This window comes from Akebia trifoliata, chromosome 10 (genome assembly GCF_017979445.1).
Source record: "Akebia trifoliata isolate Shusen 1 chromosome 10, ASM1797944v1, whole genome shotgun sequence".
Classification (NCBI taxonomy): Eukaryota; Viridiplantae; Streptophyta; class Magnoliopsida; order Ranunculales; family Lardizabalaceae; genus Akebia; species Akebia trifoliata.
Genome location: NC_141384.1, coordinates 24,391,681 through 24,405,776, shown reverse-complemented (window position 1 = coordinate 24,405,776; position 14,096 = coordinate 24,391,681). Strand labels below are relative to the sequence as shown.

The following is a 14,096-nucleotide window of genomic DNA, read 5'->3' as shown; positions in this document are numbered from 1 at the left end:
AATTTGTCATTTCAACAACACAAAATGGTAATTCATCCATATTTTAATTCAAAGTGTCTTTTATATTTTTAATGAATTGTGGTAATTTGATGCTTCCCTGTAACATACGTCCCATCATAAAATTGTACATCATTTGCTTTAAGATACACAAGAAAAATATTTATGGTCTGAGTATCCCCAGGCAAATGATCTACGGTCTGTAATGTAATGGCTTATAATTTTTTTAGAAGTGATATTGACACCCCAACTTTTACTTATCATACTCCAATTAAAAATATAGAAAATGGGAGAATAGATTAAAGTTGGGGTGACAATAGAAGCTCTTTCATTTTTTTTATATAGATTTCTATTAATGTACTAAATGCAAGGGGAGAAGTAGAAGGGAACATAGATGGTAGAAAGTAAGGTTTTTAAAACTCATAAAATCACTTGTGTCTCGAATGCAATTGCGCGAGATAATAAATCTGAATCCTTCATCACATTAGCTCATCCAAGATTGTAATCATCTTGATCTCCTCCTAATGATTTGTCCCTACACCTATCTTTAGAGGTTTTTGTAAATAATAAATAAATAAAATATTTAAATAAATCAAGGATTGGAGACCAATCTTCAATCAGTAAATTTGTAGTCATCCAACAATTTTAATTTTTATGCTTTGATTAGGATTAGTCTCGTGGAAAGCTTCGTCAATTAATAATCTTTCTGCTAAAAGAAGCGAAGTAGGAAGAATAATTCACCGTAAAACGAGGTTGTATAGATTGACAAGGAATGGTCTTTGTCTTTAAGGGGTTCGGCTATCCGTTCGGACTCATGTTGAAAAATCTAAGCTAAAACCAGGTCACAATGGGCAAGAATTGGGATAAAATGCAGTTGAGAAGGATAGTATGAGTTGGATGGGAAGTATTGGTTTAAGTACTTCTGATTCCTATTTCCAAATGGGGCCTTCTCACCCCCCACATAGATACCTAGTTGAATCGTCCGTTATCTCGTCTTCTAAGATGAACTATTTAACTCGGTTTACAAATATTTATTTAGATATACTTATATGCAAATAACTATGTAAAATTTTATACATAAACTAATAAAATATTATTAGTCATAGCTCACAATATCATTTTTTAGATAAGAAATATTAAAATTATAAATAAATATTTTAATAAAAAAATCAAAATCCAAATACAATCAGGACTCGAACAAAAATTTCAAAATACCAATTGTTACTAAACTATATTGAGTTATCTCAATCTCGAACAATATTTTGAAATCAGGAAGTAGAGTGATCATAGGTTTTAGACTCAAAATAAGTCGAACACGGCCCGTATTAGAGTATGTCCATATTTATAACCATTTTTTCTATTGGGATCTGAATCCGACTTGGATCCTATTAGATAAAATCATATCTGAAACATTTTTTGCTTTTCACTTAATCCAAACACGAATCCTCGACTGAATTGCTTGATTTGAGTTAAATCATATAAATTAAAATTGTTCAATTTTTTTTTTTTTTGCTTTACTTCTTTGCTAATTTTATATTATTTTATTTTTTTTCCATTATAATCTAATTATTTTACGAGATTTCGTTGTAATAAAGTAGTGGAAAGGGATATTTTAAAAATTTTAATTTTAAAAATATAAATTTCAAAGCAATATATCATTCGGATCTAGTCCAATATAGGAATGGATATCATATTAGATCCATATCTCTCTTAGATCAAGGGATACCAAATCGATCCCATTTTTTTTATTCAAATCCACCCCAAGGGTCAAACCCACTAAACTCATATTTCGGATCACTTGGATTCTTAATTGGTTTGACTCATTGATCTGACGTGACTTTTCCAAATCATCTTTGTTTAAGTGGGAGTGGTGCAACAACAATGGATAAAACAAAACAATTAGACACCAAATACCTACAAGGGAAAATTACTTAGGGTGTGTTTGATTACAGATGGTGGTGGGAGTTTCATTTTTCATCTAAAATCGCATTTCTTGTACATTTGATTTGCTATATAATTTCACCCTAATCTAAAAATCCACCAAGTTGAGTTTCATTTTCCCACATAGACTATCATAAAATGAAATCCTCCAAAATCTCTCTCTCTCTCTCTCTTTCATTCTTATTCTTATTCTTAAATGGAGAGGATGTTATGGCGAAGAACAATCGAGGGAAAAAGCAAAAGAAAATGAAGAAATAAAAAAAAAAAAAGATGGATGGAAGAAGAATAAATGGATGTATTTGCGTAGAATCCATCTCCTCCATTTGTCTTGTCCTATGTCTATCCCTCTTGGGTGAAAAAATGACATGCAATGTGAGAAAAACAAAAAAAATTATCCTCACAAACAAATATTTATTTATCATTTTGGAGAATATTTGGGATATGCTCATGTTTTCAAATTGGTGCATGCCCACTTAAATCAATCATCAACAATTTGAACGTCCTCATCTTCCAATAGTAAATAAAAAACATTGATTTTTTCCCTCACAATCAATCATCAATACTTTATTTCTATTTTAAAAAACAGTCATCTTCAACCTAAAAAATTCCATTACTTTAACTTTCAAATCTCAAAGTAAGATATGATTTTTTTGGAAATTATAAAATAATTAAATTTTAGGTAAAAAAAATCAAAGATTTCATAGAAAAATTAAGAGTCGTGCTAGAGTGACCTCAGTAGGAGACACCTTGACGCGGCGGCACATTCATGTCCATAGATGCATTTTACTCATATCTCGAGAAAATGCATCTACTGCCATACATGCACCACCACGTCAAGATGACCCCCACCGAGGTCACTACAGCATTAATCAAAAGTTAAAGTAAGGTTGAATATAATTGATTGAAGATATAATTGCAGGGAAAGAAATTTACCATATCGGTTAAAGAGCATGTAGATCGAAGATTGTGGGAAGATGAGGGTACTTAGGTATTTTGCTCTAGTTTATAAGATAAGACCGAGGTTAAGGGCAGAAATGACATTTTATTCGTCACCACCACCAATATTTTCCCTCCCTCGCAAGTCGCAAGCCAAGCAACTTGAAATAGCAGAGAAACGGTCCAGTTTTACCGCCGTACATCGTATAATTTACATTATACGAAACCGTATAAAGAGATGAACTATGAGCAGAGGCTCAAAGCAGCAGCCGAATACGTTTTCTCTAACGATCGTCTCCTCAACCAGGAAAACGAACCGCCATCGCCGTTAAACCTTTCTGAATTTGGAGTAACGGCGTCACTGAAACCTCATCAGGTCGAAGGAATTTCATGGCTTATACGAAGATATGTTCTCGGTGTCAACGTTATTCTGGGTTAGGGTCTCTTCTTATTCTCGGAATTGGTTGGATTCATGTACGCTGTTTTATTCGTATTTATACGTATTTGGTGTATTTGCAGGGGACGAGGTTGGTTTCCTTACTTTGCTATTTGATTTAGGGTTTCTGAGAGGTTATTTTGACGAACAAGGAAATCTACAAGATTTTTTTTGGGACGCACCTGAAATGCAATGGAAATACGTTTGAATTTGTCTTTGGTTTTATATACGTGTTTTTATTCATTTTGAACGATTCCTTTTAATAACGAAATGTTTATAAATTTAGCAATATTTGTCTCTGTGTGTGTGTTTTTTTTGGTTGTGTGGGATTAGTCATGCTGGGCGGTTCGTGGCTTGTAAGTGAACCTAGTTTTGTAGGGGTAGGTAGAGATAATTGGTTATTTGTTCGCTCAGGTTGACTAGTTTGGTTAACCCATATATAACTAGAGTTTCCCATGCCTACAACACTGTCATCCTTTTTGGGTTAAGGGGGTAAAAGAGGAAAAACAATAAAGTTGCAGGGGTATCATTGGGAAAAGGGTAGAAGGGTAAAGATAATAAAATTGGAGAGTATTATTGAAAAAATGGTAGAATAGAAAAGACAATAAGGTTGGAAGGGTATTATTGAAAATGGGTAAAAGAGAAAAAGTAATAAAATTTAAGGGGTATTCTTTAACAATAAAGTTGGAGGGGTACTATTGGAAATGAGTAAAAGAGAAAAGGCAATAAAGTTGAAGGGGTATTCTTAAAAAAAGGAGGAGAGAAAAGGAATAAAGTTGAAATTGTTCTTCAAGACTCACGCGAGAATGAATCTGAACAACTCTTTATGGGGGATAAAAATTGGGGGAAGATAATTGTCGTGTTTTATTATCTAGATTGAAGCTTGTCAGCAAGTTAGAAGCACAATCATAATGCTAAAAATTCTGTTATACAGAAACAAAATACTTATAATGATCTATATTCTAAATATAAATATAAAATATATAAAAAAAATCATTAGAAAAATAGAAAGAAGCACATAAACAAAGAAGGGAGTTTATTAAGCTACTTCTCTTTTATGGATAAAAAAGAATGGAGATGAAGAGACATTATCAAGTTTCTCAAAAAATTCATTGTTTCTTCACATTTCAGTTATTCTGTATATTGAGTTCGACGAAGTCGAATGGAAAAATTCAGCAAACCGCTATGTTTAGGTTCACAAATCTATTGGGTTGTGGTTCGCTAAACTCCATGGGCCTAGAATTAACCATATTGCGAGCAGGTTCAATTTGTATCACTCTATGCTTTGGTATAGGAATGAATTCAGTAACTTAGATCCAGACCGTTCTATCAGTCGGCACATTCACAATCTTCTTCTTTTGAATCTAGAATGTTCTATTAGTACACATTTGAGTGATTTTCAAGTCTAAAAATGATATAAACGCTCCAAACTAGCTAACTTCATTGCATGTGAATGTCGTATTGTACACTTTTTCCACCTATTTCTTCTTCCATTTTCCTAAATGTTTATCACTTTTTTCTTGTTTCCTGTATCACATGGTTGTATCATCTCAATTTCTCTTATTGTTTTTCGCACTCTTTTCCTATTTGGTAACTATCATATGGACTATTGAGTTTTGTGAGCCCATAAGTCAAACTTAATATTAGCAATCTTGGTTATTCAACCATTAATATTCTCAGAAAATGCTCATGTGAGGGGTCATTGAGTGTTCATGACCCCATTGTCCAAAAATGACATGTGAAACATCTTTCAAGCCTATTGACTCATCAAGGACTTTAAATGAAATTTAGAATTCTTTACCCATGCACTTGATGCATCTTCTCTATTTTGTTTTATATCTTATTAAGAAGATAATTTGTTTATCTTAGATAAACTTATTTATGATATCATATGATGCCACAAACAGGATGACCGGTGGTTGAACTAAGGTTGACTAAGCTTAGCCACTTCTCCAATTCATTTACCAGTCGTTGAATTGGGGTTGACTAAGCTTAGACACTTCTCCAAAATCCAAATCATTGGCCACTCTATGAGTAGTTTACGTTCAATAAATGGCATGACATATTATTCGCCTCTTCTTATTTAACATTTGGATACGGGATTGATTATTGATGTGCTTTAGTTTTGAAACTCCCTTCAATTTGTACCTTATCTTGAATGTTGAGGTAAGCAACATGAATCCTATTTGCTATTCAATGCTAGTTTGAGCCGTTCCCCCTGTCAAGGCACTCATCTTCTACATTTCTCGCACCATCTCAAACGATATTCCTATATTTTCTTTTACTGTGGTATTCCTACATTCCGTCAGATATACTCATCCTTGACTTCCATCTCATCATCATTGCCTTTGTTACACTCATTCTATAAACATGTTGGTTCTTGGTTGCACAGCTTTTTTTTTTCTTTTCCATAAAGCATTGGTAGTCTTATGTCTTTCCTGTAAAATTGTTCCTTTCATTTGATTTGTACTCAAAACTCTTGTGCTTACTCTGGTTCTTGGTTCTGGGCACTAAATTAACTGTCCAACTTTTTATTTATTTCATAAAGCATTACTAGTCTTATTGCTAAACTTTCACTCTCATTTGATCTGTACCATGTCAATTGCACAATTGAAACTCTTGCACCTACTCTAGTTACTGTCTGCTTCTTGGCACTAAGATCTGATACAGCAGCCAATCTGAGTCCCCTATCTGTTAATGCCCCTTGATCACATGCTGCATGATTTGAAAATCATTATAATTGTTTAGATATAAAAAGAATTGAAGGTTTCATGATTGGGAATACTATTGATGACTTGAGTCTTACAATTTTCTTTTTTGATTAGTGAAAATTCTATTAGACGGTGGTCGAGACGACCGCAAAGGATACAACAATCGAGAGAAGGTTACTCAATCGAGAGATTATAGATTGTACCCATGTATACAAAAAAAATCTTCAAAGAAAATGCCTCTAAATTCCTTAAAGACCTTGCTCCAAAAGAAAAGAAAGCCCAAAATGGAGATAATAATACTATGAATTGGTTGTTCTCTATTCTCGAAAACCTGGGAGTTCCTTTCCTTCCAAATTCCCAACTAATGGCAATTGGCGTGATGCTCCATAAGATTTTCTTTGAGGCCAAGTAAGGGAAGTTGAGATGAGACCACTCATCGGGCATGTCCGCGATAGATTTGGGAAGGCAACCCACAAAGCCAAACAAAGACAGGAAAAAGCTCCAGATCTCAGAGGCCCCTCTACAATGCAAAATAATGTGATTGACCAATTCAACATCTTGCCTAAAAACTTGGGTCTTAGAATTGTGTGCATCTTAGCTGCATATTAAGCTCAAAATTACCTTAGTATATCTGCTTGGGCTAGTTCTGGTGGCCAAGTCCCCACAATTTATTGTACACCTTATGCTTGGCCTCACTAAGTATTTTCTCATCTTTCTTTTAAACAGTTTTAGGTGAAAGAAAAATAGAAGTAAAGATAATCTGTATGTGGTTATCATGTGATCTGTTTTATGTGACTATTGCATTGTTACTAATTTCAGCCAACCTACTGTATTTGAAGCGAAATGAATTTTTGGCAGATGGGTCTTGGGAAGACTTTGCAAGCTATATCTTTCTTGAGTTATTTGAAATTTCATTGGATGTCACCTGGGCCATTTTGTGAGTTAAACCCCTTATGTTTTGTGCATCTTTACTTGAGAAAGTATTGATTTGGGAGAGTGGGTTTTCCTATTTCTTTCCATGTGCTTATTTTTATATCATCTCTGCAGTGGTATTATGTCCTCTAAGTGTGACTGATGGTTGGGTATCAGAGATAGCCAAATTTTGCCCTCAGCTAGGGGTTCTTAGATATGTTGGTGACAAAGAATTGCGACGTGGTTTACGCAGGACAGTATATGAGTATGTAAAGAAACATTCCTCATCGTCTGATGTAAGTCTTAGATCCTCCATTCTGGTCTCTTAAGATTTTGTTATGGACTTCAATTCGCAACCTTACTTCGATTTTCCATTTATGGGTGTTTATTTGGATGCATTACAGGCACAATTAGCTTTTCCTTTTGATGTCCTTTTGACGACATATGACATAGCATTGATGGATCAAGATTTTCTTTCTCAAATTCCATGGAACTACACTGTAATTGATGAGGCTCAACGGCTTAAAAATCCTTCCAGTGTATGTTTACTAAAAATCTCATAAATGATTTATTCTGAAATATTCAAGAACCTTGCTTTTTTGATATCATGCTCATTTCAATATTGGTAACTAGCATTGTTATGTAACCCGCTGGCTGGTAAGTTCAAAATCTATGGATTATTCTTTTTTGTCTCTCAATTGTTTGGAGTTGGCAACGCAAATCCTGGTGTACCATTAAATTCTCTTTAGAGGTAAATATGTTATTAGTGCTTGTGTCTAAATATATTTTACTAAATATAGCATTCCTCTCTCCCATTTAGAGCCTTCAACCTGCACCAAATTCCTTCTTCTCAATGGTGCCATGTATAAACCAATGTACAAGAAGAATTGTCAAATTCTCATAATGAGAGCTTGATAGATGTATATATATATTAATAAACGAGTGAATAGACGTAAACGTCCTTACATAAAAATAATAGAAGATAAAAAAGATAAAAAATAGAAAAACATAAACGTAAACATTATTTCCAATACCCCCCCTCAAGGTAGGGTAAATATATCAACTTAGCCCAGCTTGACAAGATGAGAGTTATAGTGACAGAAGGACCAACAGACTTCGTAAGCTTATTGGCAAGTTGATATGAATAAGTTACAAAGACCGTCTGAAGAGCACAAATTCAAATTTTCTCCTTGAGAAATGAATATCAACCTCTATATATTTGGTATTTTCATGAAGAACTGAGTCAAAGACAAGCATGATGGCAGATTTGTTAGCACAAAATAAAGTGAAAGAGCCAGATATAGGAAATACCAACTTTGTCAGTAAAGATCTAAGCCAAATAAGCTCACAAGTGCCAATGGCCATAGCCCGATACTCAGCTTCAACAGAAGAATGAGATACTACACTCTGTTTCTTACTTTTTCATGAGATCAAGTTACTACCATAGAAAGTATATAAACCAGAGGTAGATCTTCTATCTGTAAGAGAATTAGCATAATCAGCATCAGTGAAACATGATAACTATGGCTGGGCAATAGACAAGTATAAAAGTCCAAGACTAGGACGAGACTTCAAGTAGCGAAGAATACGATAAAAGACATCAAGATGAGAGGAGTGCGGAGTATACATGAACTGACTAACTGCACTAACCGCAAAGGTCAAATCCGGTCTAGTGTTGGTAAGATAAATCAATTGGCCTATGTGTTTTTGATAAGAAGAATGATTAGATAAAAGATCACCAGATTTTGGCATGAAGACGATGATTTGATCTATAGGGGAGGAGGTAGGAAGATAACCAAGTATCCCAGTGTCTTAAAGAAAATCCAAAGTGTATTTGTGTTGAGATAGTGAAATACTATGGCGTGAGCGGGCCACTTCTATTCCCAAGAAGTACTTAAGCGGACCCAAATCTCTAACCTCAAGCCTATTTACGTTGTCAATTTATTGTATATCATCTCCAGTCACAGTAATGTCATTCACATAAAATAAAACAATGGTGCAGCGATCATTCACTCCTTAGCGAATAAAGCAAGTATGATCTGAGTGGCATCTGGAGAATTCTAGAGATAAAATAACCTCAGAGAAACGTTGAAATCAGGCTTGTCGGGACTGCTTAAAGAAATTTGAGAAGGCAACAGACCGTCCCCGAATACTCCCCTTGAAGGCGAAACCCAGGAGGGGGGTTCATGTAAATAACCTCAGTCAGGTCACCATTTAGAAATGTATTCTTCACATCGAATTGGTGAAGGGGCCATGAGTGACATGCAGTGAAAGAGATTAGGAGGTAAACAATGGAGAGTGGATATAGGAACAAATATAGCATCAAAATCTTTTTTTGGAGTCTGCGTAAAACCCTTAGCAATGAGACGTGCCTTTTACCGGTCAATAGTGTCATCCGAGAGATATTTAACATTGAAAACCCATTTACAACCAACAGTTCGTTCCCCAAAGGGAAAATGAACAAGCTCTCATGTGTGATTTTTCTGTAGAGCATCCATTTTAGTAATCATGGCTCAACTCCACCTAGGATCTCGCAGCGCTTTTGATACAGACCGAGGAACTCGAATAGAATCAGTGTCAACAAGGTAGGCTTGGTAAGAGGGAGAAAGTTCCTGATAAGAAACAAACTATGCAATTGGATGATCAGTAACACATCCCCGCTTACCTTTGTGACGTGCAATAGGCAAGTGAGAATCATAAATAGAAGGAATAGGAGTAAGAGTAAAAGAGGATATATCTGAGTCCAAAAGGAGGTTGGCAAGGTTGGAGAGGGGGGAGGGCGACGAGAGTAAACCTTCAGCGTTGACGAAGATGAAGATGAAGAGAAAACTGGAGATGGTAGTACTATAGGAGAGGGATTCTGCAAAGGAAAAGAGTCCTATAAAGAAGATGTAGTACGAAAGTAGGGAACATTTTTAAAAAGGTGACATCCAAAGAGTGAATTACACGATGAGAAATATGATCATAACGATACCCTTTTGACATAAATGAGTAACCCAATAAAACACACCAAATGACTTTGTCATCTAATTTTGTGCGATAAGGGGTCTTGTCCTAAACAAAACAAGTGCACCCAAAGACTCTAGGAGTAATGTGGAAGAAAATGTTATAAGGTCGAAGAATACGAAAATGCACCACTCCCCCTAAGGTGCGACTTAAAACGCGGTTAAGGAGAAAAACCATAGTGAGAACTGCCATATTCCAATATAACTTGGGAACATACATCCCTCGAAGAAGACAACGGACAATGTTCATGAGGAGGTGATTCTTGCGTTTGCCACCCCGTTCTGTTCAAGAGTATAGGGCAAGTCAACTGATGAAGCATACCGTGCTCATGGAGATGTGATCGAATTCCAGCAGAAATATATTTCCCCCCTCCCCTTATCAGACCTTAGAGATTTAACAATGACGTTGTACCGAGTCTAAATCATTTTAAGAAAATTAACAAAAATAGGAAGCACCTCAGAACAAGAATGCATCAAATAAATCCAAATACAACGAGAATAGTCGTCAATAAATGTAACATAATATCTATGACTATTAAAAGTAGTAACAGGGGAAGGTCCCCCACACATCAGAATGAACTAAATTAAATATTGCATTAAATCGATGCATGCGAGTAATATAAGAAGTACATGTGTTTAGAAAGTTCACATACAGAGCATTGAAATTTGTTTCTACTACAAGATGTTTTTAAAACAGGAAATAAAGAACATAAATGCTGAAAATTAACATATCCTAAGCGAGTATGCCATAAATCTATGGTTCTCAGGGAGTGGAGGTACAAAAGCCGGACCAACTGTAGGTTGAGATCCAAACAGATACAGCCCATCTTTCTCATACCCCTTGTCAAAAATCCTCCTCAAAGGCAGGTCTTGAAAAATACAGTGAGTAGGAAAAAAAGTTACGGAACAATTTAGAGATTTGGTAATACTACTCACAGACAAAAAGTTTAGAGATAGGTTCGAAACATGAAGAACAAATTCAGGAGAAAAGTCAGAGGATAAGGGGATGGTACCCTTGTTGTGGATAGGAATAAGGGACCCACAGCAAGGTGAACCTCCTTATTCAAGTAAAATGACTAGACTCACTAGTCATGTGATCAGAGACACTAGAATCAATTATCCAAGTAAGAGGAGTAGAACTAGATTAAGTGGTATGAAATGCAGAGAGTATGAGCATGGATCTGATCCTGTACAATAACGACAATCTGAGTCTGAAGTTGTTACAAATCAATAGTGCCAAGAGAAGACGGAGGATCAGTGAGAAGAACTGGTGATGACTCCTCAGTGGTAGCACGAGGAGCAGAATACCCCAAAGTAGGAGTGGCAGGAGATCGCAGCAGATGGGGATATAGCTGAAAACATCGGCCTTTTCATGGCTAGTCTTCCCACAATGACTACAAGTAGGACCACTTCCTTTAGCACAATCACGGCCTTCATGGCCATGACTCCCAAATCCCTGGGCACGAAAGTCAGAGAAACCTGAATTGGTTGCTAAAGCCATCTGATTTGTAGCTAGTGCATAAAGAATACCAAGGGCCTGAGTCTGAGATGGTACTACACGACGACGACGACGCTCATCACTATCAATAGTTGCAAAGGCTTCAAATAAGGAAGGCAAATGAGAGGTGTTAAGGATCTGGGTCCGTAGTGCCTCAAACTCAGATCATTGGCCCATAAGAAACTGGTATGTCTGATGTCGAGAAATCCTCTTAATCACATACCTGGCTGCCTCTGTAGAATATTCAATTATAGACTCATAATGAGAGGGCTCCTCTCAACGAAACTGAAGAAAACCAAAATAATCAGCTATACTCTGAGTACCTTGAATAGTTTGTGTAATGTCATGATATAACTCATAGATCCTTGAATCATTCCGAGCATGCGCATATGTCTAAGTGAGAGCGGACCACAAAGAGGAGACCATCTCATGATAAATAAACATGGTGTAGATGCGTTGCTCCATGAAATTAAACAACCACTCAAGAAGGGTGCAGTTGTCGATCTCCCATTGTTCAAATTTGGGATTGGTGATGAGTGGCTTAGTGATGGTGCCCAAAAGCCATCCCGATTTACCTCGACTCCCTAAATAGAGTCTCACAGACCGAGACCATGACTGAAAATTCCGACCATCTAATAAGGCATTGGTAATACATTGGGACGAGGAATTTGCCCCAAGAATAATATTAAATTCCTTGATCTCTTGGTTCAATGTCATATTGTACGAAGAACAAGAGGAGTTTCAAGAGTAGGGCAATAAGATGGACATTTTTGGTTTGAAGGGAGTTCTCTTGCAACCTCAAACCAATGTGCGATCAAAAAAACAATAACCAAAGAAGGTAGGGGTGGTGAACCTCTGTCACACAGCCTAGCCACACCAAAAAACAGCAATAGCAAGAGAAGATGGGGGTGGTGAACCTCTATCACGCAGCCTAGCTAAAAACAAGAAAACTATCGGAGGGCTTTAAACCTTATCGTAGGGCAGCAAGGAGGCACAAGATACACAAAAAGTCCATCGCAGGGCAGTAGGGCACCCACACAACATGTGTAAATCTACAGTGATTCAACTAGCAACCCCACAAAACAACCTCACATAGCTGCAACCTTACACAACAACAGCCTCAACTATATCGCAGATCAACCAACATGTGTAAATCTGAAGTGATGCACCTAGCAGCCCCACAAAATAACCTCACACAATAGCAACAAACCCTAATCGCAGGGCAATCCAATCAGCAACATGGATCAAATTGAACAAGGAACTGCACTAGTGCAGTCTATCTCATGGTGCGATTAAGGTAAAAGAGGGAGACCCTTCAACGAAGACTCCTTGCTTAGGTTTGGTCCTTAAGAGTCAGATGGGTTGTTGGGAAGTTAGTAAAAGAGAGGGGAGGTGTCAATTGTGTAACTCCAAGAGGTCTAGGAGTCAAAGGAGAAACAATCGATGGATTCCCTATAGGCTCTGATACTAAGAAGAATTGGAGAATAATTGTCAATTCTCATAATGAAAGTATATATTAATAAACGAGTGAATAACAAATATATATATTAAAAAAAACTAATTTTTTCCTCCTGCTGTTTCCTTTTACCCATCTTAATTGCTCCCTTATTTTAACTAACTGAATGGAGATATGGGAATTGTTAATGGGTACTCCCTCCCATTAGTCCTTTTTTTTTTTTTCCTTTTGGAAGTTCCTTCAATCTTCACATGTACCTCATTCCTTTTGTGTACCTTTACTAAATTTGCACTTCATGGCTTTATGTTGTTCCTATTATTTTTGTTGTTAGATTCTAGTATTCTTATTGGGCTTCAAAAAGCAAAACAATATCAAGGGGGACCTTTTTGGAGGCGGAGTGTGCTCAACCCGATTGAGCCCATACTCAGGGGTAGTGCCCCTGAGACGATTTTTTTTGGGTATATATATATGTATTTTTGGGTAGGGTTTCTTTACGTTTTTTGCTCTGTGAGGTTCCTTGTGGCAGAAGACAGAGTCTGTAATCTTTATTATTGATAGTGGATTTTTTCTCCATCTCCTCCATGGACGTAGACAATTTGCCGACCACGTAAATCTTGTGTGTTCGTTTTTCTTTATTTTTACTTGTGACGCTTCTGCACAACAATTTTGAAACACTTGAATTCCATGATTTCCCTCCATGGTTCTTGTTTTGCATTTAGCAACCAATTCCTTTGTTATCTGTTAATAACATACACTAACGGGTATTCCATTTTACATATCAAAATTCATACTTTCAATATTGTGGTTGTCATAAATTAGTATGCTATTGATGCAATGTGTCAAATGATATTTGGTCATTTCGATGCCGTGTTTAGTTCACTAAATGGTATTCCTCCACCATCTCTGTTATTTCCTTCTAGGAAAGTCTAATTCAATACCCATTAAAAAATATTTTAGATTTGTCAACATTAAGTTGAGAAAGTTGTTTTACCTTATTGAGATCATGTAAAAAATATGTCGCTAATGGATTGCAATAACCGACTCTTATTGCAAACACTAGCATTTGATTCAAATCCATACAAACCCTCAAAGCAAAGATGAGTTTTATATTTTGTTCTCCCTACCCACCAAGGGCAAGTGGGGGCGTGGGGCTGACAACTCTAGTACTTGAGATGGGAAAGTACCTTTCCAAGGAAAAACCAGA

General features: G+C 36.3%; 1 protein-coding gene across 1 annotated transcript in view; it reads left to right on the top strand.

The window, feature by feature from the left end:
- The first annotated feature begins 3,002 nt into the window (after nt 1-3,002).
- Nucleotides 3,003-14,096, top strand: part of ASG3 (SNF2 domain-containing protein / helicase domain-containing protein) — a 40,338-nt gene continuing 29,244 nt past the window's right edge. The window contains 5 exon segments of the mRNA XM_086455178.1: nt 3,003-3,308; nt 3,394-3,401; nt 6,880-6,958; nt 7,069-7,229; nt 7,338-7,472. Of these exon segments, the coding sequence (XP_086311304.1) occupies nt 3,113-3,308; nt 3,394-3,401; nt 6,880-6,958; nt 7,069-7,229; nt 7,338-7,472 (579 nt within the window). The 5' untranslated portion in view covers nt 3,003-3,112.